We start from the raw sequence: 27935 nt of genomic DNA on the forward strand, positions 1-27935 counted from the left end.
TAAAACTCTAGCAGCATATGTGAAACAGCTCAGCGATGGCAAGGTTGCAACACAACAAAAATGCTGCAGTCCTGCCTTCCTGAATGCTTCGGAAAACGGTTTCTGCTGTAAGCTCTCTACCAGAGTCAGGTGTTGCACCATTTTCCTCCGATCATGGCACACAGCTGCAGCTCCTCCTGTGGGCTACCCGGTACAGCTATTAATTACATGATATAAGTTAACTGGTCAATCTATCTGCCATGCCTTGGTTTCCTCTCCACGCTTCTACTGTTCACCCACCCGTCATCACTTCTGCAGGCTCACAAATACACATATAAGGAAGCGAAGCAAACAATTTCTAACAACATTACATCATTCTCATGCTGCGCTTTGTATCTTAGTGGATACTCCCACCAAAGTACTTCATCTCCAGTTGTGAGTTACCTTTGTTGCCACATGGATATTGGATCCTTTCTCCAAAAGCAAGGTCACCATGTCAGTGTGACCTTCTTGGGAGGCCAAATGAAGTGGGGTCACTCCCTGTTTGGTCAAAATGTTGGTCTCAGCCCCGTAGTTGAGTAGAGTGGTAGCTATCTGCATCTGATTTTTCTTGGCAGCAATGTGCAGAGGGGTGTATCCATTCTAACAGATGTCAGGAAACAAAATGAGAATAAAGTTAACAGCCACGTAAGCCTAGGAAGTCAGACACCTTTGAACTACGTTATTTTCTGTTACCCCAAATCACTAGAGACGGGAATCCATTATATTTTCAGTGCCAGACATGTCCCACACGGCCCTGCTGTTCTGCTGCTGTGGCTGTGTTATTTTCTCCATACAAACTAGAACAAAGCAGGCACTCGCTAGGCAGACAGGACCTGATACCTTCAAATTATCCTGAGTTTCACACCTATATTTTTAATAACCTATATTGTAAATATTCGCTTCTGACTGATGGGTGACATTCCCTGGGATGAATGATGGGTGCACACTCTTCATTACGTTACGTGTGGTTTGGGATTGTGTGGGTAGAGGTGTGTTTGCATATGGAATTTTGATACGTGTCAGTCGTGACTCTGGTTGGAAACAGGAATAGGGATGAATGTTTCTCTGATCAAATTAACCATTCAAGCAAAGCAGAAAGGTGCTGATGGTATTTTTTGGCAACAAGGCAACTTCCCACCCTTAATTGCTTTACAGAGCACCAAGTGGGAAAATTCTGTCTCACAGCAAACAGTCTCTGTTGGAGGTGTTCTCTCAGTTGGTCTGTGTCTTCTTAAAAGGGAGCTTTCCCAAGCTATCCTACTGCAACTGAAGCTTTCCCAGCGTAAACAACAGTTCTCCTATCATCACTTCAAGGACTGTCTCTATTTTTTAGCAGCATGTAAAAAGCAGTCTCATACAGAGTAGAACATGCTGAAACCGGTACCAATTCTCTTGTTATTCTCCCCTTTTGTTAGCCTGTGCCTAGCACAGTGATATCATAACACTATTCCTAATCCCAGAATGAATTCTGCTTATGTGTGGTCAGAATATACACATGGTTTCTAATATTACACAATCCTAAAGTGAGTTCCAACTATGACTAAAGCTCGCAAATATAAAAATGGGCAGAGAGAGGCATGTATATGCATACGCATATCTATTTCTTCTTTTTCAGGGAAGGTCTCGAAGAAGAACAATTTGGGCAGGGTGTCAGCCATCTAGCTGGAAGCAGGGCCAGCCTCCCAGGTTGCTTCAGGACCAGCCTAGTCACATTTTGACCACCTCCAAGGATCCCTGGGGCAAACTGTCCAGCACCGAGCCCTCCACCCCTTAGAGGCTTTTTTTTTTTTTTTTTTTAAATTTACCTCGAACTGCAATTTCCCTCATGCCTGATGACACCCGGCACCGCTTCCAGCTTTCCACAGAGGACGGGGAAAAGCGGCGGGAAGGAGGGAAGGGAGGATGGAGGCCGGGCTGAGGACAGCAGGCCCACAGCCGTTGGGGTGGCCACCGGGGTGGCTGTTTGGGCGGCCGGAGCTCACCTTGGCGGTCGCGTGGGGTGAGGCGCCCTTCTCCAGCAGCAGCAGAGCCACCTTCTGGTTGTCGTAATGGGCCGCCACGTGGAGGGGCGTGAGGCCGTTCTGTAAGGGCGGTTAGCGAGCGTTAGCGGGGCATGGGGCAGCGGGGGGGGGTTAACGTTAGCGATGGTGACCAGAAACCACAGGCGGTGGGCTAGGCTGTTCGATACGGGGGGAAAAGCAGCTGAGGGTGAACACGGGCAGCCCTCAGAGAATCTGTTCCCGCAGCACAGGGAAAACTGGCCTCACCCCCATGTTGTTTTTTTTTTTAATTAGGATTTTTACAGTTTAGACAGCCTAGTGGAATCGGTGTTTCTTGAGCCACAGAAACACGTTTGATCTCACAGCCGTGCACAGCGTACCCTCCTGTGAGGAACCTAAACCCAACGGGCAGCAGCACTGCCTCCAAAGCTAATGCCCATAATCATCAGCCTCAGGAGAATGTGATCTTAATAAAGCTAACACGACCATCTGAAAGCGGCTGCAGGCTTCCTCCGCATGCATATTTCACACAGTTAGACCCTAAGTAAGAATCCAAACCACTGCTGATTATTGTTTCCTTTCTCTGGTGAGTACCTTGCCAGCTGAATCGGGAGAGGCGCGACGCTGCAGAAGGAGTTTTGCCACTTCCAGGCTTCCATATTTGGCCGCCACATGTAAGGGTGTGAATCCCTTCTGAAAAATTTCAGGAGATAAAAGAAAGCGTTTGTGTTAAAAATCATGTTGACATCTCCCTTTCAAGAACCACGTCATTAAACAAGTCGTTCTTCAACCTATATTCTAGCTGCTAGAATCAGTCACCATATCTAGAAATAGCATCATCTCTTAAGAGCAGTTTAGAAGCATGAAATACAAAAAATTTCATTATTCTGTCCAAAGTACATGGCAACAGTGTGTCAGACATTTTATCTGATACAGATTCTACTAGCAACATACACTGTGTGGGCAATGAAGGCACTTGTACAAATCTCTATTCCAAACCAGTTGCATTTTCCAGTTTCATGATGACAGCTTTAGAAATACTTCCTGTGCCAATTGTTGCCAGTAACAATGAAACACCAACTAAATTCAGCGAGACAAGCTCCAAACTTTGTACTTCTTTAGAGAGTTTGTAGAAAAATGATTTCCATTTGTTTTTTGTTGTTGTTGTTGTTTTTTAATCTATACAGTCACCAACCTCTGCTGCAGCCTCTGAACTTCAGCTAAGAAAAGTCATGCCTGACTCAATGGTAGCGCTTTTGGAAACATGTGGCAAGACAAAAATCTTGCCTTTTGGAAAGACTCCTTTTCTATTTGTTCTAGAATGCTTGTCAGTAAAGCACAAACATAAGGTCTGCGTCAAGCTAACATGCTGTTTGCCTACTCATTTAATTTTAAATATCATGTTGATAAGGAAAACTCATGAATGCAAGACAGTAGGTGGCAGACTGCACCACTGCCCTGACTGTAATTCCAGGGAACTACATTGACCTATTTGCCTGACACATAAGTGATGTATAATGATTATTATCACCATCAACTTGTTCCATTAATCCCACCACAACAAAACTTTACGTCAGGGAATCAAAAACATTTCCAGCTCATGAATCATGGGTTTGTACAAAGATTATCTAGAGGGCTTCATCTTTCCCTCGTAATTATAAAATGTTTCTGCAGTACTAAAGCAACTGTCATAAAGCCGTATGGAAAACTGGGAAAGTATTAAATGTATTTTTAGCCGTTTTAATGTGATTTAACAGACGGATAGAAGGAGAACAGCAAGCATTCCCAGTAATCCATGGATCATAATTTTCGATTGCTAGTTTAGATTGCAAGCCCTGGAAGACACCCCGTGATTCAAAAATACGTTTTAAACTACAACTGTAATATCAGGGGTACTTCTTCAGTCCTAAAACAATGGTAAGAATCATTTATTCACATGCGATAAATTTGGAAAAGTTATCTTGGCACATAATTCTATTCACAGTATCTATTTTCTTACGTGTTCATCAATGTTAGGAATGTGTTGGTAACCATTTTTGTCTAAGAAAACAGTAATATTCCACAGATTATTGCTTTCATTGGTCTAGAAAAATGGCCTATTGTGTCATATGCTATCTCATTTACAGAAATACTGAAAATAGATTCAGAATTAGATGAGACTGGGTAGATGCTGAATTGTCTAAACATGCATTTAGGAACATTCCTTTCAGCTAGTACAGACCAGAATTATTTTACTATTTAAATAAACAAGTTTTTGAAAAGCAAGCAGGCCTGTTTGTTAGAAAAAAAAAAAAATTGCTTCCTCCTCCCAAATCTGCATTTTATACTCTGAAAATTTTTGGAAAAAATCCCTACTTGTAACACAATGGGACAGAGATAAACAAGGACTTCAGGTACATTTAAATCTGTTGTGGCAATGTATTTTTCATGACCTGCATTTAGCTCCTGTGGGAACCAAACTCACAACTTCAGATGACAGCAAAATATGTCAAAATTTGATTAATTTCTGATGTTACTTCAGTCTACTGGATTACTGTGGATTAAATAAGAACAAAAAAAGACCCAAACTAGCTTAATTTCTCTACATTCTTCATGAAACAGACCTGCACAGGAATGCACTGCCTGTGCTACTAGAATACAGACACAAAGCGTTTTGTCTTACTTTGGTGGACATGGAGTGTGAGGCCCCTGCCTCTAGGAGAACCGATGCAACATCGACTTGTCCCTCTCTGGCAGAGATGTGCAGCGGAGTGTACCCATTAGTCGTTGCAGCATCAGGGTGGGCCATGTGCTGTAGCAGAAGCTGGACAATCTCCGTTTTACCCAAGCGAGAGGCAATGTGCAGTGGAGTCTGTTCTTCCTACAACTCAAATTGAGTAGATAATTAGTGCAGGTAGAACTATCCTGAACACAATATTGTGTTTGATCCCAATGGATGTCTCTATGCATTGGTCTTGCAAAAATCTTAAGAATTGATAATACAAAGAAGGCAGTAAAGGAGGGCTTGCCGGTTAATTCTGGGGATGAGCTTCAGCAATGTCTTATCAGAATAGAAAGAGAGGAACTATGAAGAAAAACATTTTTCTCCTTTTCTCGATAATACGACACACAGCTTCCATCACTTGCTTTCCTTTGTGTTCTTATTTGTCGTACTCCAACTACCCTGCTCTTCAAATGGTCCCTTGGCTTCAGAATCTGGCATTAACTGCTACCAGAACCTCTGATGCTTGGATTTAGGACACTGCTGTGCATCTTCTTGGTTCGATGGAACAGCTATTGTTGGTCTCAGACAGGTATATTGTACAGGGCTTGGCTAGAACTGGAGTTAATTTTCTTCACAGCAGCAGATAAAGTGCCGTGTGTTAGATTTGTGACCAAAACAGTGTTAATAGTACTCTGGTGTTTTAGGTAATGCTGAAAAGTGCTTACACAGTGTCAAGGCCTTCTCTGCTGGGAGGTGACAGAGCCAGGAGAGCTGACCTGAATTGACCAGAGTAATCCATACCACGTAACGTCATGCTCAGCAATAAAGCTGGGTGGTAAGTTTTTCCGAAGGAGCTGTTGCTTGGAGACTGGCTGGGCAGCAGTCTCCTTGTGGGAGGTGGTGAGTGATTGCCTTTCCATCCATCACTTGTAGGGGGAGGGCTTGTTTTGTTCCAGTTTTTTGTTTTTGTTTTTTCCTTCTCCTTCACTTATTAACCTGTCAAGCCAGAAGTTTTTCTGACTTTTGACCTTCTGATTGTACCCCCCATTCCCTAGCAGGGGGAGAGAGCAAGTGACTGAGATACCAGCCTGTGTCAACCCACCGCACACATTCTGTACATTACTGGTTTTGGAACTGTTTCAGGTGTACTTAGTGTTGAACCCACAGCTCAAATAAAAATGAAATTGCTCTTCCTTTGCTCCCCTGCTTCTGCTATGTTTTTGAGTAAGAGAAAGCAAAAAAAGTTGTAAGCAGAACACCTACCCTGGCTCGGGCATCAACCAGCGCCCCGTTTCTCAGGAGACAACGAACTACTTCCACCTGCCCAGCACGTGCTGCCATGTGCAGCGCCGTTTCTCCACGCTGCAGAAAAGCAAAAAAGTGTCAGTGTCCCAAACTTCTGTGAAGAAACAGAGCTCTGATGGTGCAAACTCTGCCCACGCTTCAGCTTGTGTAGAGACCTGCGTTTCTGCCCACTGAGAACCTGTCTTCAGAGCCAACGACAGGCAGTTAAGAACAGTGTGTGCATACATGTCACCAGGTTGTGGTTTGCAAACTCGGTGATCCTGGACAAACATAACAACACTACAGAAGGTTAGGATAAAAGTCCTGGTTTATACAATATTCTGCCTTATAGAGTCCCTTGGTCACATACATTCCTCAGCTTTCTACACACGGATGCGTCAGCTTGTGCACCATACAGGAGATATGAGTGTATTGAGCCCGTCTCTCTCGAGGGACAGCGAGGCACACAAGCCTCAAGATGGAAGGGGATTTTTTTTCCAAATAGTCTCTTCCTGCACGCTGTGTGGAGCTGGCAGCTTTAAAAGTCCTTGCAGTGGCTGTGCACAACTGAGCCAGCATACAAAATGTGTAAAATCTGTGCTCAGCAGCCCAGCTCTGTCTGCAGGCTACAGAATAAATGTCATTCCAAGCCTTTTGCAGCCCACAGAATTTGAAGGAGTGTATGAAACTTTGGAAGGCTAACTGGAGTGATGTGGAATTTCAGATCTGAATAACGAAGTACAGATGATACGTTCAAAGCATTTACTTTTTGCATAGATTTGCACAGGAACACTGAAAGTGACTGCTCCTTGACGATAGAGCTTCAAGCTGAATTTTTCACAGTTCAACATTCTGTGAGCTTACTGTCATAAAGTGGACTAAAACAGTCCCTGTGCAGCTCATCTACATCTGGCACATTAGGTACCAGGGCAGTTCTGCAATCAAGAGCTCTGTATTTACCTGTTATGTTATGACAACACAGCAGGACTGAACGCTTCTATGTGTTAAGAGTTCCTTCTCCTTACTATAGAACTGGAGTGTATTTTATGACTGTCAAGATAAAATATAATTGCCAAAGCAAACACGCTTGTCAAGATCTTTTGCATCAGAAATCGTCTTCTTGTCCTTCTGTCTAGATGTAGCAAAAGAAGCAACCTGAGTTTAGCTTGTTATGAATTTTTAATTAAAGTAAACTCTCTTCACCCTGAGTTCATTTATTTAGTCACTTTAAAATTAACATTGTATTACCCGCTCTGATTACTAAGTAGGCAACAAACAAAATCCCAAAGCCCCTGTTACAAACCTCAATATAGAATTTCATCTATATAGATTTTATTACCTGAAGAATGAACTGCTTAAAATGTGAACAAATTTTACATTTCTCACCCTCTAAAGATCAGATTTCTATAAAGACCCTTTTGTACTTGAATTAGCAAAGCAATCTAGCTTTTGAAAACAGTTAGCAAACCAACAGGGAACTTCAGCTTACGAAGTAAAAGCCAAGACACCTGTGTAGCACAAATTGTGAAGCATTAAACTTTGCGCATAAGTATCCAGTAATACCACCACAATACTTTTAATTGCTTCCACAAGAATTTCTTGTTGGATTCCATATCATCAATTAAGTTTTTATGTAAGAATTGCTTCTATAAAAAGGTAGAAAGCAGTAAGAGGTTTTATCAAGAAGAGTCTGTTCTAACAATTCAGGCAAACACCTCAGCATGCTGAGCGCTGTCACTGGGTTCCATTAAAAAGCTGCCTAGTCCAGCATACCTGAATTAATTTGTTGTTGTTGTTTTCTTGCTGGGAACACTTATTTATAACATTATTTGCTGGTAAAGAGCTGCTTTCAAAGTGCGGACAGTCAGAAGTTAAATATTTGTTTATACTGACAAAAAAAACAGGAAGATATCTATGAAATATAAGTCAGGAAACTATCGTGTTCTTTTTATTATTATTATTCTTGGTAACTAGGCTATCGGTACACAAACACCATTTCTATGGTAAGTCAAGTTCTGCATTTTGTTACCTCCCAAAGGTCACATTTTCTAGGTTTAGATATGTTCTTTCAAAAGGCACTGGGTCCTGGAATTTCCTGTATAAAAGCAACATCTTGAGTTTAACATTTTTGTTTAATTGTTAGGTTTAAGCATCTCATATCCTTTCGCTAACACAAATGGCACAATTTCATGACAGCCAGCAAGACTGTGCAAGCAGAAACTAGAGCCATTTGGATATAAATTTCATCATTCTGAACTGAAACACAGTCTTCCCTGTGACTTGGCTTATATTCACAGCTTTGAAAGTATTTGGTGAGCTTTGTCTGTTTTTAAGGGAAACTTTTACTTATTCAGGCATTGCTGAAGAGTACATGAAACCACAGGTGGCTTACAATGCCTATACGATAGTTATTTTCCCCTCAATGCTGTGCACCAAAAAGGTGCTAGGATAATTTGTCCTAACATGCAATAACATAATGAAATATCATTCAAATGTGACCTTTGGTTAAACTGCATGGTAGGCCAGACCCCTCTGAAGGAGGCATCACACAGATGATTCTAGTCAAAGCCATACTCACAATGTTAGTGACATCGGGAGAGGCTCCGTTCTGCAGCAGAAGGAGGACTATGTTCAAGTGGCCCATAAATGCAGCCACATGTATTGGTGTGAGGCCCGACTGCGAAACAAAGCAAGAGCAGTTTTACTCCTCTGCACGGGCGTAGGGAAGGGGCTTCTTCGTTTAATTAAAACATAAGTGAAAGTGAGGCATGACAGGAAAGAGAAAAAAAGGAAGCAAAAAAGGAGAGAGAGAAGGAATGTTTCTTCAGGGTATGAAACATTTTTCTACCTCTGTTATAGCCTGGATTGAAGCCCCATATTTCACCAGGAGTTCCATGACTTTGATGCGATTTTTCTTGCAGGCAATGTGCAGTGGAGTAAAACCATTCTGTGCAAAAGACAGTCATGTTAGTTAAAAACATGCAACTACACTTTCCACACAGCTCCATGCTGGCGCGCTGGGAGCAGAAGGGTTAGAGTACCGGAAGCAATTTTTCTTTAAGCACAAGAGGTTATGAATTACAGACATCTCCCAGTAGTTTGAGGCAAAACAAAGCAGTGCTGCTGCTTTCTTCTCAGGCAATGGAGAGAAACTGAACTTCCACCTCTGAAAACCAAATACAGAGATGCCTGTTCTGACTTGAAGGTGCGTGTGCGCATGCGTGTATGTATGTATGTGGTTCTGAAGGCTGCACATGTATATGTGTACAAACGATTTGCAGTAGCTTCCAAGATTGCCTAACACAAGAAAAAAATATAAGAAACAATAGTGGTAACTTTGAAACCAGTTAGAGTCTTTTGAGATGTATAAAGCACGTTTTATACCTCTCTATGAACAGAACAGAGTATTTCTTCCAGATTCTACCTTATTTTTTGTCTTTATCTTGTAGGCTTGTGCAAGCCTTAAGCATCTATGTGTATTTATTTTGTATTTGTGCGTCACGCTACAGTATACTGTATTCATGCTTGTGTATGTGTGCATTTTGCAAGGACACCTTAAATTAATTGTCACTACTTCAGCTGTGGTTTCACAAAGTCTCAATATATTTGTGGCCCTTCTTCCTTTATTCCTGCCCCGCTGAGTCATAAAGCATTGTAAGCAAGGTATCAGCCCTCATCTGGGTTAAAACTAAATAGGACAGGGCAGGAACAGGAATGAAAGGGGAGTGGAAAAGGGAACATCTTAAACCAGTATTGCAACCTAGCAATCTTATACTGCGAGACAGTAGGTTTAGTGTTGTGCTTACAGTCAGCAGATATTCATTTGCTTCGAAATGCTCATTCAGTAGGACAGGGGCTCTTTCAACAAAGCATGTCTTCGTACTGTGTACTGTAACACATGCTTTGACTTCAAGCTCTTTTTATGTACTATTACTGCTAACACAGGCTAAAGTGTGTTCCTAAAGCTAAGCGAACACATTATTTACTGTATTGTCAACATTTTAGTGAAAAGCACAAGTAACATTTTCAGATAATGTCAAATAGCTGCTGTATTTTCTAATGAAAGGGATCAGTATTGCTAAACACTCAACTAGTAGTAAACAATTTATCAGTGAGATCTTAGCTCCTAGTAAGAGACACATGACAGATTATTCTACCATCAGCTTCTGTTAAGAGAAATGTTAATTACTAGTTGATTTGAAGGTACTTTAAAGCATACACAGACTGGAAAAGCTGAGAATTCATATAGTGCTTGTATCCCTAAATTGTTTTGCAAATATTAATTTTATATTTTTAAATATAGATGAAAATGAATTATTTGTAAAATTTATTCCATCACAGTACTCTCTGCTGAATATTACTATTAGCCTTCCCTAGTTTCTTAAAAAGTAATCAAAACCATTAGATATTCTACCTCCTGCACATCATATCTCAATATATTTCATAGGGAGTTTTACTGTTTCAGAAGTTTTCACATTTTCCACTTAATTTATTGCCTGAGTTGATTCGACTTTGCTATTTCTATTTAAGCGAAACGCAGTTTGATGAGAGGAGAAGGCATAAAAAACATAGTACTAACAGAAATCATGAGCATCTTTAATGTATTAAATACTGTAAACAAGCCAGAGGTGACAGGTCCCTGATGGGGGAGGAATCACGAGAGTATGAGAGAGGGGGAAGGAGAGAAGTAAGGAGCAGCCTGAGGGTGTTCTCCTTTCCTTTCAGCATAGATGTTTCTCAGGGAGGGAGGAAGGGAGAGGGAGGTATATTCTGGTCATGGAAGGAAAGAAAGAAGATGTGGGGGCTAGCATACAATGTGTATGTGTGGGCAGCTGAGGAAAGTACAGCTAAAGATGATCAGAAGACTGGCAAGAAAAACAAGTCAGGATGAAAACAACATTGAAAAAGACCAACCAAGTGAAAATGATACTGGAAAAGACCAAACAAGAAAAACATAAGATGAGGAAGGAAGAAAAAGTACAGAGAGGTCAAGAAAAATGACAGAGCAGAAGAAATATTGTCTGGGTTTGGATAGATTAGACTCTTGGAAGTTTTTATGCTCCTGAAGTCAAACATGATGTTTTTCTCTTAGTTAGGAGATGATGGTTTGCACAGTGAGTGAAAGGAATCATACCTGTTTTCATGTAAGCATCAGAAGAACTGTTTTTTAAAAAGGAAGGAACATGGCACCTAATACAAGGGAATGTATTAACCTGATAAATACAGAAATATTAGTTTTGTAATATATTTTCTCCATGCCAATTAGCTTACTGATTCGGTTGAAAGTTTTTAAAAACTATTTGTGTATCACAACATAGTATGAAAAACTAAACTATCAATTCAACAACATACCAATGCATAAGTTACCATCACCTAGAAATAGCTGTGATTTTAGGAACTCTGTAGAGCATCCAGACCTGACACTACAGCCACTGGTCATGGGACATGGTGCACGACTAGGCCTAATGATACAAGATAGAATACTGGTAATGAGTAAGAGTGACAACCCCTTTGTGACTGCAACTATTCAGAGTTGTTGGAGTTTCTTGACAGTTTTCACTTGGCTTTACTAGTAAGAGCTACTCATCTGCCCTTGGTAGGTTTGTTATGTGACACAGGTGGGACAGGTTTACCAGGGCACGAGCATTGGGATTTGCTCTCTTGTCCAGAAGGAGCTTGGTGACACGATAGTGGCCACAGTGTGCGGCCACGTGGAGGGCGGTCAGGTAGTCCAAGGTGACATCGTCCACAGGAGCTTTGTGCTGGAGGAGATGTTTGACACATTCCACGTGGTCCCCCTGGGCCGCCATGTGAAGTGGGGAGAGCCCATTCTGTGGCAAAAGAAAACAGAATGGTAACTTCTAGCACCTCTCTCTTAAATAACAGCACATTCTCAAAGAATGCCATTGAGACTTTGCAGAGTAATCCCATCACCAAAACAGGGCTGCATCTGAGCTACAGATGGAATTAAAAATAAAAAATGTAGTCACCCTTCCCCTTCCAGGAAACGCAGTGAAATTTAAAGAAACATTATATAATTAATTAAAATCAGTAGTTAATCAAAGGAAAAGAATGTAAGGGTCTTGCTTTATGATTTAATATTTCATAAAACATATTCAACTTATTATGTTGAAATCTGTGGGAAGTAGACAACTCAAAGGAAAGAGAACTGTTGCTATTAATATGCGTAACAAGTTGTTTTCAAAAAAAAAAAAAGTTTTAATATTTACAAATTTGTATGCCTCCACTTTGGAACCACCTGTTTCAGTGGGAAGTTAGAAAATGAAGTTGTTTTTAAACCCAATCTGATTTTACATGTGATGAGATATTTTAAAAACACTGTGTTTAAAGATAGGCTATATTACAGAGACTTGAACTGGTAACTGAATTGGTGTGGTCAAAGTGACTGTTTGTTACCTGGAGAAGGGAATTATTCACAGTACAGTTCTCCTCTGCTCGGTCCTCAACACAGGGGAATGTCCAGATGCTGCCACAGCAACACAGATGTTTTGCCCTGGCTGGCAACATCTGCCTTTGAATGGGAGCATCTGGGAGTCCTGCCTGAAGCATGCACAATAATATCTGTGGTAGGGTCTGTCCTACTGAGGTTTTCTACTTCATAGTGAAGTGAAGGGTGCTGACAGACAGGGTTCACCTAAGCATCTTCTCCCACCAAAGGGAGCAGAGAAGGTCTAAGGAATTTTTTTGCCTACAATTACCATCTCACTGTGGATCCCTCCTGTATAAAGAGATGATCGAGACTACTTAGTGCTATCAAGGGATACAAAGCTTGAGTACATCCTTACTTGATGTATCTGATATGCATGCAACTCAGTGATAAAACCTCCTGAAGACTATCAAGAGAAAATATTACTGGTCTCCACTAAGTACAACGATGGCTCAGAATATACTAATTGCCCTTGTTTAGAACCATGTTTGAGGGAGTGGGGCTCAATAAAGCATGCAATGGTCTGAAAATGATACTTAAATTGCTTGTTTCTCTTGATCTTGCAGGGGACCTCAAGCTTATCATTGCAATACTCTACTCCACTGTTTTGCAGCTAATGATACCAGCTACCTTTCTCGGACACTCTGAAATCTACTGATGTGAAGTGCTGCTCACTGGGGTTTGTTATTATACTACAAGTGTCTTTTTCTCACTGTTTTGACCAAAGAGACAGTATTCTATTAAATGCATTCATGTTAGATGTACTCTTTTCGGAAATCAGTAAGAAGACACTGAAATAATGTTCCAAGTATAAAATAGTCCATGAAAATCACAGGTCCTAATTAGTTTATATGAAGGATAGGAAAATATATACCTAGAATCAATCATCTCTCTGAAGTGTCTGACCCACCTTTTCCTTCTTTCTGTCTTATGGTTGTAAGAAGTCACAAAAGTGAAGTGCTTTCAACAGCACTGTATTTCAGGTGTTTAGTCTGGTATTACAGAGAGGAGTATTGAAGTATATACTGTTTCACATATTTGGAAAGCATAGTTCCTAATTATGTAAGAAAACCTTATTTTTGGACCATTATACTCATTAATACATTTCCTTTGGGAGAACAGAAATGTTCCTTTCTTCTTCCTCGTCCTTTCAGTGACATTATACATGATTTGGAAAGTCATATAGAGCCATTACCGTATCTTCTAATAAGGCACTCACCTTGGTCCTTGCAAGCAGTGGGGCACCTCGTTCCAGAAGCAGTTCCACAACCTGGTCATGTCCACTTCTTGCAGCACAGTGGAGTGGGGTGAGTCCATCCTTAAAGCAAAATGAGGGAAAGTAAATGAGCGCATCCTCCAGTGTCCATTATGGCACTCTGAGAAACACCCTTGCAAGAATGCAGCCCCACAAGTGTGTTAAAAAGCTCACTTATTGACTCCTAACCGAAGCTGGCTCCATTACATGAAGTTTCCTCCCTATTTTTCCTTGTACTAAGATTACAGTTTCAGAGAGGAAGCCCACTGTGCGTTGGAAGTCTCTTATCAAAGAGGGTAATGTGAGCATGCATTGCCTCCTTCTCTCCGTCTCCTCTGCATGGATTTGAGATTGTACTGCTTCTCTGGTTAATGTGTGCTGGGCCAGAGATGCTCTGTTAATCAACCCTTGTCCTCTGGATAGCTTTTGATACAGAAATGAATGAAGAAATGTCCATGCTAGAAAATTTGCCCTGGAATTTATTTTCTTTTCAAACAGGCAGCAGGAGAAAGGCGGTTTTAAAGCAGAAAGAAAAAGAGAAAGAGAAACCAAGAGAACGAAATATTTTGTTTCTGTGATTGAGAACAAAGAGCTAACAATTCTTTGCTAAAATTACTGTGAGAGCACCAGCTCCACAGTATTTTTCCATTGCAGAACAGTATCCTGTACGAAAAGATTTGTTTAGGCTACTCAGTAATGATCACAGCAGAGACAGCAAAAGATGTGTCAATGAGACATTTACACAGGGAATGCATTATAGGTAATTCTGCTACAATTTGGATTTTATACAGAAAAAGACAAGAAATATGAAGCAAGAAAAATGTTTGGAAAAGAACATTAGAACTGAATGACAGAAAAAAGAAAATTTATAACCCAAGATTTTATCTTATTAGGCCCTAATACTTTTCAAGCGTACACTAAGAAAAGTCATCAATACTTGTTCAACAGACATAGGCTTATAACTGTTAAATAGCAATAGTTTTAATCACAGAGAAAGCCTTTTCTCTTTGAGACAAGCTGCTTGTCTTAGATGAAGTAGATGCTATTATTCCAGGGTGCCTTCTGAAGAATCCAGTAACAGCACAATTATGTTTGTCTGAGACAGATTTATTATGTACAGGTCAAAAAGGTAGTGAAAATGCAGTAATGTGGCCTTAAGTAGGAGTTAGTGACCCTCCTTCACACACAGATACACTGTTTGCCTTCGTGGAGTCTGTGGGAAGTCTACATCATGATATTTTCACTTCTACTATTAACAATTTTAAATTAAAAGTAGTTCTACTACTATCGTTTTGGTTATGCAAGCACAGCCCTTTAATACTCTACAAATGGTATTTCCCAGAAGTACATCCTGTCTCATCCTAAATTTTAAAATCACAGAGCACCTTCTTGAGTTAGCAGCACACAAAGCTCCGCATCAGTGAGGAACTGAAATCTGGGAAGAATTTTTCTCCTTTACTTATCTACTGTTTCCAAAGATTTTTCAGAAACATCTGACGGGGTTAGGTGTGCCTTGGTGCTCGCTACCTCAGAGGCAGTTGCTGCATCACTAAATCCCCCGGAAGCTGTGCAATGAAATTCAGCAGATACAAGATCAATCCCACAAACAGAATTCAAGGGTGCTCAGCACCTAACAGATCTGGTCAACACAAAGGAATTGAGTATAACTAACTTACCTGTTTTCTTCTTCTCTGAAACTCCAGAGGACCCTAAATCAAGTCTCTAAATGCAAAACAGGTATATTTTCATCTCACTGCCAGAAGGATTCATGCACAAAATTCCCATTAGCATTACTAAGGCGAGAGTATGTCTCAAATGTATTTCTATGAAAGGTATTTATTTGGTATTTCTTTCCAGTTTCTGGCCTTTTGTGCTCTGCATCTTAATCAAGGTGGGAGGTTCACTTTCCTTATCTACATAGTGACTTTGATGTTATTCTATTTAATAGAATAGCAAAAGAAAGGTAGAATTGTGTGAAGTCTTGAAAAGAAACAGGACAAATCCTCAGAGAGGGGGAAAAAGAACAATACAAGCCAAGAAACACCTCAACTCTACAAGAAAGTCTAGTTAAAAGAACTAAATCATTATATAGCATGTTTTCTCCTTTTTTCTTATCTATAATTGCCTGTAAAAATAGATTTTAAAAATATATCTATCCTATTTATCCTGCCCTATTTTTCATAAATGTGTATCATTTACTATCTGTGCAGTTTCCAGTAGCTGAATTAAGCAATATGCTTTGCAGCCTTCCCATGTAATTTTCTTTCTCTTCCTTCTTTCTGCCCTGGGTAAAGCTGTATGCATATTTTAAAAATGTTGCATATTTAATACTTCAAATTCTATTTGTGCTTATGTTTTATTCAAAGATGAGGGAAATTGAAAAGAGAGTTATAGTAGAATTAGTACATAATACAATGAGGACAAGCTGACATCAACCAACATCAAGAGACACACTGTACAAAATTAGTCTGCTTTTGCACCATTATCTACTCGCAGTGAACCTCTATGCTCTGACATCTGCTGCAGGAGTTTGCCCACCTACCTTTTTAATCATTCCATCGCTAACTGGTACACCACATAAGGTGAAGATTGCATGCTGACCAAAGTATCAAATGCCACGTGACAGGACATACAACATACCCTCCAAGAGACACTGACTTGAAGCACAGAAAGAGACATGAAATTCACCACCTCTATGTTTTTAAAAGCCCAGTATTTATTCCCTCATCCCAAATAATATATATAACGGCAAGTTAAATGTTTTCATCTTCCAGGTGACTTCCTGTACCTGGCATTCGGTTGTTCCTGTATGTGGAACTCTCCTAGCACGCTCTTTGCAATGTAACCAAGAAGTGGGGCACAGCTAGAAATGACACTACAATCCACTCCGTATGTGTGGAAGCCAGGAAATTCCATCATTCCTATTTCCTCTTAAATGGCTGTCAAAATAGAAAATAAACTTTTTTTTTTCTACCCGAAGATCAATCACTGGTCATTTTTTAACCTGCATAATTAATTTCTAATTCCATGCACGACTCCTAACTGCAGAACTCTGGCAAATAAATTAGTAGGTAATTTCATAGTAATCAAAATGCTTTAACCTCAGTTTACCAGAGAGACTGAAATAAAAAGAAGCTTTGCTTACAAGAAAGACTTGGGACAATGGGAAATTATGTGAGCAGTGTCTTAACAGAAGGACAGTTGTGCACATTCAGTGCTCATTTGAATGAAGACTGATGATAGCATATGAATGTCAAAGGCCATATTATCAAAGAATTCTTCCAAACTGCAGCTGCATATTCTCATTTGTATAGGTGTGAGATGAAATTTTAGTATTCTGTACGTTTGACATGCAAAAATGTCCAAATTTGCTTGACAAATAAAGGCCTTTACATTTGTTCATTTTTACGTTGTTATTAAAGTGCTTGTCTTTAAAAATGAACAAGGCAAGTGTACCTCCTGCTCGAAGCTCTGAGTCTTGATGTAACTGAACACGCTCTAAAGTATTCCTCCAGGTATGCCTCCCAAGGTACAAATTTAAAAAACACAGCAAAAAATATACCATGCATCTGCTTGAGTAGCAAGATATTAACTTAAATAATTCTACATAATAGTCGCTACCTGTACTGCTTGCTTGGATAATCTGTACAACATCCCTCCCACCTTGTAAACATATGAATACATTATTTTTATAGCCTGCATCTGCATTGTGATTAGATATTTATAATCTGACATTACTTTAGGAATAGCAAAAACTGCCCATGAAATGTAAGTGCTCTGTGCATTTGTAAGAGCAGGAGAAAATGTCACAGCAGAGTTACTGCAGGAATAAACACTGCAACCACAGCACAGGGCCAAGAGCGTTAGGCTCCCAGTATGCTGGCTTAATGACACAAAACCCACGGCCACATTGTGATCGCAGAGAGCCGTGCCTGTTCTGTCAGGATGCATACTTACAAAAAGGGACACTATTACAAAGAAAATATCAAAAGGTTCCCAACATGAGTGCTAAGGGGTGTCTGAAGCTCATTCACCACCAAAAAAAAACCAACAATCCAAGTTCCCCCCTCCCCTCCAGCTTCCTTTTCCTTTCCCCTTGGTACCACACGCCTCTGTGACCACCTTTCTGCTCCCTGCAGGTCCAGCTGGGCCTCCGTCCTTTCCCGAGGCCCTTCTCCAACCCAGATATCACCCCAGACTTTCTGCCCACCATCATCAGGCCTACTCTCCCCTCCAGCTGCCACCCTCCTGGCACACAACGTATTTGCTTTCTGACACGATAAGCTTCCCATCCCAAGAGCAGAAGCTTGAGCAACCATAAATGCTTTCCTTCCCTAAAAGTGAGAACTGGTAATTGGCACATTTCTCTTGATCACGTGGCAATGGTTTAATCAAAAATTGAAATTTCCACTGTCTTTTAGAGATAACACACTGATGCCAAGTTTTTTGGCATTTGCTTCTGAAACCCAACTCCACTGGTCTACCATAGTAAGCCATGCAGCTCAGAAGCTCAGCTAAATTTTAAAGTATTTTTAAAACATGTCACTGAAGTCCTTTTTTAAGGTGAACGTTTAGAGATTATAGGTTTGATTAAGATTTTAAATATGAAACGTTTTAGCATCAGAAATTTTAACCACTGATCAAACAGACCTCCAGATGAAGCTTTTATGTAAATACAAATAACACAAATGTCAATATAACACAGTAGTAACAAAAAATCCTATCAATACCATTGAGAATGGGGTTTACATTTTTTCCTTTAGACACAATACAATAGAGAAACAAAATCACATATTTTAAGAACTTATTTAGTAGTTATTTGAGAAAAACAGTAAAACTTACCAAAACCACTTAATATTGTTTTAAAACATACATATACAACAAGTAGATTTACTTGCAATTCTACAACTTTAGTGAGAAATGCCATAAAATTTCAGGAGATACATTATGAAATGTATATGAAACAAAAACAGTTCCTGCAGTAAGTAGGGCTTTTCTCTGACATGCAACATAAACTATGGAACAGTAGGACACATTCATAATTTACTCATTTTGAAGAATGCACCTTTTTTTTTTTTTTGGACAATGCACAGGCTCCTAATATTCCAATGGAATATTTTCAAACATAAAAAGATTTCGCAGATTAACTATGTAAAGTTAAAGTACTGGGGGCTCAGTTAAGATCTGTTAAAATATCTTCTCACATCTTAATGTATGCATCATCAGATGTCATGTAGAAAGGTTAAAAATAAAATGAATGAAAGCAATAAATACTTCTTTAACTGAACAGCTCATTTCAATATGGTACGGAGACCATGAATAAAAGCCCAGGCTACCTGGCAATGAAATATCCTAGCACATTTAATTCCACTGTTTTTCAGTGAATCTGACCTACTGGAAAAATGCAAGTGTTCTTTAGGAGAAGTGAAAAGGCAAGTATGGAAAGGCAAGCATGTTAGTACCAAGGAGGAGGAGGCAGAGGCCTCTCCTTTAAAGTACAAAACACATGTATGCATGGCATGCAACACACAACCTACCTCCTCAGTACCCTACGTACTCACGGCCATAGCAAAGCACAAGGCATGCGGACAAAGCAAAGAGAAAAGAAAAAGACACCAAGACTACATAAACAGCTGGCATGAAGACAAGAGCACACCACAGAGAGAGACACTGACGGCAAAACCAAAGCTCTGGAATCTCCCCCACTGTAAAGTACATGCAGCCGACCACCACCGCGTGTCTTCGAGCAGAGAGAAGGCAGAAGATGGAAGCAAGAAGAAGCTGCTGAACCTGTGCAAACTGGAATGTATGTGCTTTAGGATACCTTTATGGGTTGTCACCAGTAGCTTTGTGCTAGCAGTTTTTGTGCTAATGTAGCAGCTGACAAAGGGCAGGAAGCCGAGACAACGTGAAGACTCTAAAATCAGAGCCTTCCACCTACACCGGGCAAAGTCCTGTTCTTTCAGTTTCATTCACAACTGCACACCAATCTTTCTGGGTGTGTGGGGAGGGGATACATCTTGACCTCATAAAATCCAAGATGTCCTTTCAATCATCTGGCACAACTTGTCCGAAACAAGTATCTAAATACTGAACAGCAAAGAGTTGAATTCAATACTGTCATCCCATAGGCCAAACGGACCATTTCTGTACGACTGCTGTGCTTATGCATATGTGAAATATTCTGACTGCAATGTATTATTACCATTTCATGCCTCTTTACCATAGGATTTTAGACACTTCTTAAGGTCAGTTTGAACAGGGATGATTTACTGCACACCTTCGTAAGATGTATCATCTTCCATCATCGTTAGTTTTTTTAAAAAATAAGAGCAAGAGACACATCAGGAATATAAATCATAATCACATACAGAGTTACATGATAATCATGTTTCTCTTCCTAGCTTATGAAGCAACAAATAGTTGATGAAATTAGTAACAAAGTAACTGCTGAGGCTGAATAAACCACAAGGGCAGCTGAATGCAATATACCCTACCTTTCTACCTTATTAAACAAAAACTATATTTAGGTTCAAACTCTTAAGTGCAGCTCTAAACTCTGTGTTCTGAAAGACTGTGTATTACCTGGAGATAACACTTTGCAGATCAGTGCTTAAGAACAAGCAGCTTTCAATAACAAAGTTCTGTGCTCTTCAGTTTGCATTAATGACCACATGTTCCTGAGTGGCTCCAAAATCCAATTTTAAATAATTAACCTTGCACACACAAAGTGGTGTGTTTTTCGTTTGTCCTGAATGAATAAAGAGCAAAGTATTGGTGTGCCTTTTCAACAAGACAATTAGGAGGAGGAAATCAGTAATCATCACCTAATTCTCTGTGGTTTGTCCAGGGAAGAGGTGATACTCTGCTGGCACAGAATAGGTTACTCCTTCCCAATGTTGACTCTTCAGTAAGAAGTGATTGCTAGCCTACTAATGTAGTTTTCCTTTTCATGATGACTGGCACAAACATATAGAAGTCAGGGGCCTGAAAGGCTTAGCTGGGCTTAGACCCTCCCATTGCCATGCAGCACGTGTGTTCCTGTGCCACATGTAGTTGGATCAAATAGCACACTTAGCTCTTTCCTCAACGAGATCAGAGTTTCATCAGCTTTTTCTTGTATGATGCAGGTAGAGGACACTGAAGGAAAGAGTTTTTCTGCCTCCTTCTGTCATCAACGCCTGCCATCCTTTACTCTGATACCACAGAAAACAGTCTACATAAAACAAATAGTCTGAAAACTAAAGGTAGGATACTGAATACAAAAAAGGGTAGAAAAGTACTTCTTTAGAAATTGTTTTTGGAGTCACCATGTAAATTTGGTCCAAGTTTCACAAACAGTACACTTGTGAAGAAGCAATGTTTAATGTTTTTGGAGATGCGTTCAGCTGAACATTTTTTGTTTGGCTTTTTGAGAAATATGTAACAGCTGCATCTAATGTCTCACTTTAAGAACAGAACACAAGACACAATTACTGAAGCAGAATGCCTAGTTATGAAGCTTGATGTTCCCAGTCTCTGGTTTAAAAAAACAACAACCACCAAAAAAAAAAAAAAAAAAATCAAGCAAGCAAAAAATCCCAATCCATTCCCAAGAAGGGACAACATCATATTCAGGGAATAGAAACACTCACCCTGGTTTTGGCATCGATCTGCCCTCCGCGATCCAACAAGAGCTTCACCATGTTTGTGTTTCCCCTTTTGGAAGCCACATGCAGTGGGGTGATTCCATTCTACACCATGAAAAGAACAAACAATGAGCATGATGGATTTGAAGGTATATAATGGCGGTGAATTTGTGTTTGGCTCACAAAATGAGACCATCACATTATAGAGAATAAATGAAAATGTACTTGAGCATCAGAGCTAGGCACACACCATATAAGCTAGAGTTAGTAATTCCTTTTAAGCAAGAATCTTTATTCATTGTTTGTTTTATAAACGAAGAAGCACATCTGCAAAAGCAGCAAACATCGCAGTCCCAGAGTCAGACAAATAAACAAACATATACCAGAGTCCCAATGAGTCAATATTCACAAAACACTGATGCATTTAAATCATTGCAACACACACATTACACAAATGCATGACTCCTGCACAAAGTAATCTCATAAATGTCATGTAAATAGCATAGGTCCTGTTTAGGCTGAAAGTCCTTGCAAATGCTTGGGGTGAGGGGCAAGAGGTAACATTAGCAGCTACTCCGGACGGGCAAGAGGAGGAAGTCAGTCTGAAAGGCTGAATCCTAAAGTAATTCAAAGTGTGCTTGGCAATGCAAAATCAAACAGAAATCTGTGATCCAGTAGATTCAGTGATATACATATTACCAGAGGTTTTCATGGCACCAGATGACATGCTTCAAACTAAGTAATGCATGAAAACAAATAGACTATATTACGTAGATCTGCAGTTGTTTACCATAAAATATTAGTCATGATTAATTAGTACTTATAATGTTGTATTCACATAATGGCACTGTACCTTACTTTTGCTATTTCAAAATATGTTTACATGTGAAAATATCAAATGGAAGTGGTATCGTAAATATTGAATCCCTAACAGACAGGAAGAAGACAATAAATCCTATATATATTTCTGAAGTATGTCTAACTGACAGGAAAGCTAAAATAAATTGACATATCCTGAGAACATTGGCACTCTGACACAATTCAAAGGAGCCTGCTTCTGTCAACTGGGAAAACGAGTTGATAGTAAGCTCCCAAAGATTCTGCATGAAGGTAACTTTAAAAAATTATGAGGAAAAAAAAATAGATGTCTTGAATATAACAGATTTTCAGCATTATTTTGCTTCTCATTTACTCTTGACTAGGAATTACACAAAGATACGCTCCCACTTTCATAGGCCATTACAACTGAAAAGAGAAAAACACTCTTCCATACCCTTGCTGTGAAATCGACTGCAGCTCCTCTGTTTAGCAGCAGCGTTGCCACATTGACATTTCCATAGTGCGCAGCTATGTGCAAAGGTGTAAAGCCACTCTACAAAAGGAAACAGTCCTTATTATAGGAATCAATTCATACAATATAATCAACTTAACTAGAACCTGACTTTAACAGTTGCTGGCAAACAAATGTATTACACTGATTTTATCCAGTTAACCTATAATATAGCAAAGTCTTTCAGGCAGGATATGTGGTTTTCATGTGGGATATTATCAAAAGTGTTTCTTTCTTTCATTTTCTGAGTCAGTGTTCAAGCCAAAAAGAAATCAGTAGCTTTCATATCAGAAATATATTATTAATTAATTGATATATTATCCATCCTTAAAGAAAATAAAGGGAGCTTGCTTATTAAAATTCATAAACAACAAGGGTCTTTTGGGCTGCATCTGTTTACTGTTCTTGTCTAAAAAACAACAAAAGCTCTTGGACTCTGGGTTTACTGAGCTAAGAATTACAAATTATTCAAGATGTAATCAAAGAGCTTGGTCTACATGAGAAACTTTGCTTATTATAAGAAGCATAATTTTAAGAACCATAATTATTTACATTTATATATAATTTAGATCTCAAAAGAGCCAAAGAAACTTTGCCATCTCTCTTTGAGAAAAAACTTGATTTACTTATTGCCTCTTGAGCACTAGAAGTTGAAACACACTTCATTTACAAAATACAGAATTACCTGACAACAAAATAAAAGAGACTAATTTTTCAGAAAGTAGGGCACGCAGCAAGCTTTTAGTCTCATAAGTAATTCAAGTAGAAAGGACCTCGTTTTTGAGGTTTCCCTGAAGAGCTTTACACTGATTTGATCAGACCTTACAATCTTATTGGTAGTTATGGGAAAGAAAAATACTTCTGGCTTCTGGACTATACTGTATTTTCAACTAGGTTTTCTTTCTTTCAGTGTACCAATCATTATTGTAAACTGCTCACAGAATAAAGACATGTATAAATAAATGTGTATAAAAATGTGGAATAAAGATAGATGTTGTGCTCTGAAATCAACTTTATTCCCCAAAGATACATCAGTTGGACCATTATTTTAACCTAACTCCATTTACTTCTTTGTCAGCCCACAGGTGATTCTGGTGGAAGTACAATAAAAACAGTCATTAAATTCATAGCCTTGTTGCCATGGTAAATTACTGGGAAAATGTCTACTGAGGATATCGGCACACAAATACGATTCTGTACTAAGCTACAGAGTGAATTTATGTTGCATTAACAACTAACTTCTCAAGGACATGTATTTACCTTGTGACAAATGCAAGGTACTTTGAGTCAATGTAATGGCCAGTGAAGGAGATGTAAACTGCTTCACATTTACCGTAAGTGAAGAAGCAGGCATTCAAAAAAAAAAAAAAAAAAAGACTGTGTTCTTGGAAATAATACTTTTTCCTAAATGTTTCCTAAATTTTTAGGGGGGAAATCAGAGTTCTAGCCAATCAGACACTTCATTTTTAGTGAAAGTACTTGTGGAGACTTGTTACTTCCACAATCAGTATAAGAACTATAATATTCTGATTATGTACTATCCCCTAAGGACTGCTGAAAACTTCACTGAAAAGATCATAATAAGAACCATGGTGAAAATAAGCAGATGCTCTGAACAAGTTTTTACCTTGGAGGATTCAATTATATGTTCTACTGTACGAGAAGTAAAATGAATTTTACCATGATTCTGGCTGAGCCAGACACTTTAATATAGTTATGCCAAGTTAGTGCATTTTCATAATTAATTTAATTGAGCTAGAAGAACATCTTCATTCTCTTAGCTCCATTACTCACTTTAAAATTCTTTGACCTGAATGTGAATTTTCAAAAGTTTACTTCGATATGGTGACACAAATAAAATGAAATTATAAAACAAGGGATGAATAAAAACAGGTTTGCTGAGTCACAAATCGCTATTCATTAAAAAAGAGTCATAAATTTTAGTGCTAAATATTAAAGAAATAGTGCCACAGAGCAGAGAAAATAATTATAAATAACAGAAATAATAATTAAAAATTTTTGATCTCGGTACCTCAGTCGTCCTATTCACCATCATCTGATGCAGCATGGTTTGGGAAAAAGAGGAAAGATATTAAAGACTGGCTGCAAAACGGAGAACTAAGTTGCTTTTTGAAATGAGTTATGTTGTTATAATGGGAAAAGCCACCGAAGCATGCATTAACATTAAAAATAACCTATGTTCCCACAGGCAATAAACCAGTATCCTATTTAATAGGGAAGCAGTGATTCTGCTTCCATTCTTTCTCCTGGTTTACAAATAATGGGAGAAAGCTGGTTACCACAGAAATGGGAGGTATAAGGAAAAAGCAAAAAAAAATGTGTAGCTTGCAATTACTGTGTTGCTAAACACTGCTGAAGTAGATATATTACTGGTGATACTGGTTGTGGAACTCGTCTTTCCCCACAGAAGAAATTACCTTCAACCCTTAGGATGAAGGAAGTAAAAGGTTGCTGCCCACTGGCACTCAGCCACATGACTGCCCTGTTACCTGCAGGGCAGCGTCGCGTTACCTTGGACTGCACATCGGCATTGTGGTCGTTCTGCAGTAAGAGCGCTGCTGATTTGGTGTCGTCTTTTCTAGCGGCAATGTGCAAGGCTGGTAATCTCACTTTCCCCTTGGTGTCGTTTTCCAGCAGGATAGCCACTGCCTGATTGTGTCCTTGTTGCAGTGCAACGGCTAAGGGAGTGAAACCATCCTGCAAGACAAGAAAACAAAATGTCCGCAGTAAGTTGAAGGACATGGAGCTTCACTGAACTGCATGGCACTGTTCGCACACGGAAATTTCAGAAGTACATCACCAGCTGGTTTCTACCTCTGCACCAAGTGCACTCCAGTGAAATGACGTTGGAGGCAAAACATTTTAACCCAGATGTGATTCCAAACATGTCAGAAGCACGCTTTTTCACTTCAAAGTACATATGTATACATACGCGTGTGTACATACATATATTTTAAGTCAAGTACAGTACAGTCAAAGAATCATTCTACAGTATCTCTCATATTAACTTGTTATCTTAAAATGGACCGCAAAACATATTTTTGCAACATTTTCAAAAGGATTAGTGAGCACTGAACAAGGTAGACGTGAAAAATATAAAGGGACCCTGTTTCTGACTATCTCTGGGAAAAGAAAGCATATCTTCATACGCATTTGCTTCTCTTTCCCATTCTAAGTCATGCATGGGCTATGACTCAAGAAAGTCTGATCATATTTAGTAATTTATTCTAATTCTAAGCAGCAAAACATCATATTATTTCTGGAAAAACAAAGTCAGGAAAATCTATCTATTTTTCCTTTATATTTTTAGCTTTGTTTTAAAATTATTTTCAAAATTTCTTGTTCCACCAAACATGGCCTGGATAACCAATGCTGTGAAACGTAGCAAGTGCTCACAACTTGCTATCTCAACAGGTACTGCCTGCTCACATGCCCTTTATTCTGCCTTATAAAACTAAGTCTTGCGTGCTGTCCAAGTGCATGTGCTACAACCACATGCTAGACTGAAGGGCAGCTAAACCACGAGGAGCAGAGCAGCCCTCAAACTGAGCCTGTGACCAGAAGGCATGCTGAATAACAGTGAAATGAAGAGGGAAGGGAATAAAACAAGGTTTTCTACATCTAGAGAAGAGCTGATATAGCCAGAAAATGAGCAAACTGATTAAGACGCATTGTAAAAGGCGTAAGAGACAGAATTGATTAGGAATAGGAAAATGGAAAGATGATAAAATAATGAAGGATGACTTAGGAAGGAATGAGAGCCAACATATGCTGAAAAAAATACCTGAGGAATTGCCAAAGCAATTTTTCCCCCTAGTAATTTAATAACATTCACTCCCTTTTGCATTGAACTGTGGGTAGGTGCGTTGCAACAGCTATGCTATTATAGTTTCTTTCTGTAATAGAGATTAAATTCTGTACAGTGAATTAAAAACTGGTGAACAGCTGATGAAACAGCTGAACTGTAAAGATAATTCTGAGATTGAGGCCACATTAGGTGTTGAAATGGCTTAATGCATTTTCCTTTTGCCTCTGGAAACATGAGAACAAATCCTGGATTAGAGGGCCCAATGAAACTGAGCTCATCCTGATTCTCATTTTGTACCTAAACATATATAAACGTGCAAGGAAATGAAATAGAGGAAACGAAGCATATCCAAAGGCGGTGCTAGATTCAAAGACAAGATCAACCATTTGATTTTCCCTGCATTACCTTCCATCTTTCTCTAAAAGGCCCCAGCCCTTTCTTCATTCTCTCCTATTACTTGTGGAAAGCATGGCTAACAGGAGCCCTGAAAAAGCATTTCATTTCCCCATCTTCCCACATGAGAACAATCTTTGAGGCCAAACAGAATGTCTTTCCCATGTACTGTGGTGGCATCCTCAGTTCAGGCTGCTATCCCACCTTATTTTATGTATCATTTCTTCATTCTGTTTGTGAAACTAAATTCTGGGCACATATGAAAGCAGAGGGTAGTTCAGTCCATCCTTCAGTTATACTGACATCACTGAAACCATCACCTGAGCAAGATCTGAAACCAAAACTTGTCTAAGTAAGTGATAAAGGGATAGACAGGCTTTACTCTCCAGGCCACAAAAGCGAGATCTGACCTTTCCGATGAGAGAAGACAGATTTGGACTCAGGTTCTGAGTGGGGGTTCAGCTGGCTTTTCTCCTCCCCTGCCTCCTTTTATTATTTTTTTTTTTAACAGAATTAGAGTATAGTATGAGTTACAGTGATGACTTGAAGTCTGTGTTCAAGCAGAAGCCACATTAATTATAACCATATCAGCCTCACAGTACCTGTAAATTAATGAACGAATTTCCAGTGCTCCTGATCACAGTTAGTAAAAGTTATTCACTGCAAGACTGCAAGCAGGTGACTGCGCACTGAATCCAGGCTGGGCTCTCGGAGAGCCAAAGATCCACTGCAACTCGTTCGCAGAGGGTGTTTCTGCCAAGTTGCCTGACTATCACACAGGATTTCATATTTCAGAAAGCCGCAGGGTAACGTGATCTCCATGTATGCAGGCCACAAGAGGATTATTTTAGGAGCTGTCATCAAATGGTATAGTATCCATTGAAAGAAGGGATAGTAAAGCAGCTGTTAAGGCTAGCAGTTCAGTTTAAAGAAAAGAAAACCAAGTATACATGCAACATCGTTTTTAATTCGTCCATTTGTGAAGGTAATCCAGAGTGGGTAAGTTTCTATACAGACTAGGGAAAATAAATAGACATGAGCAA

The 27935-nt window shown here is 39.4% G+C and overlaps 1 protein-coding gene across 35 annotated transcripts in view; it reads right to left on the reverse strand.

The window, feature by feature from the left end:
* Nucleotides 1-27935, reverse strand: part of ANK2 (ankyrin 2) — a gene marked incomplete at its 5' end in the record, with an annotated part of 358674 nt that overhangs the window by 93134 nt on the left and 237605 nt on the right. For 25 of the 35 annotated variants that reach the window (XM_080591200.1, XM_080591209.1, XM_080591211.1 and 22 more), the window contains 13 exons: nt 424-621; nt 2004-2102; nt 2616-2714; nt 4684-4881; nt 5989-6087; nt 8588-8686; nt 8858-8956; nt 11643-11840; nt 13677-13775; nt 21347-21445; nt 22614-22712; nt 24703-24726; nt 25203-25388. In XM_080591200.1, coding sequence (XP_080447326.1) covers nt 424-621; nt 2004-2102; nt 2616-2714; nt 4684-4881; nt 5989-6087; nt 8588-8686; nt 8858-8956; nt 11643-11840; nt 13677-13775; nt 21347-21445; nt 22614-22712; nt 24703-24726; nt 25203-25388 — 1596 coding nt within the window. The remainder of the gene's footprint in view (nt 1-423; nt 622-2003; nt 2103-2615; nt 2715-4683; nt 4882-5988; nt 6088-8587; nt 8687-8857; nt 8957-11642; nt 11841-13676; nt 13776-21346; nt 21446-22613; nt 22713-24702; nt 24727-25202; nt 25389-27935) is intronic. The other 10 variants (XM_080591203.1, XM_080591178.1, XM_080591185.1 and 7 more) reach the window with 3 other exon arrangements.

This window comes from Anser brachyrhynchus (assembly GCF_964034855.1).
Source record: "Anser brachyrhynchus genome assembly, chromosome: 4".
NCBI lineage: Eukaryota > Metazoa > Chordata > Aves > Anseriformes > Anatidae > Anser > Anser brachyrhynchus.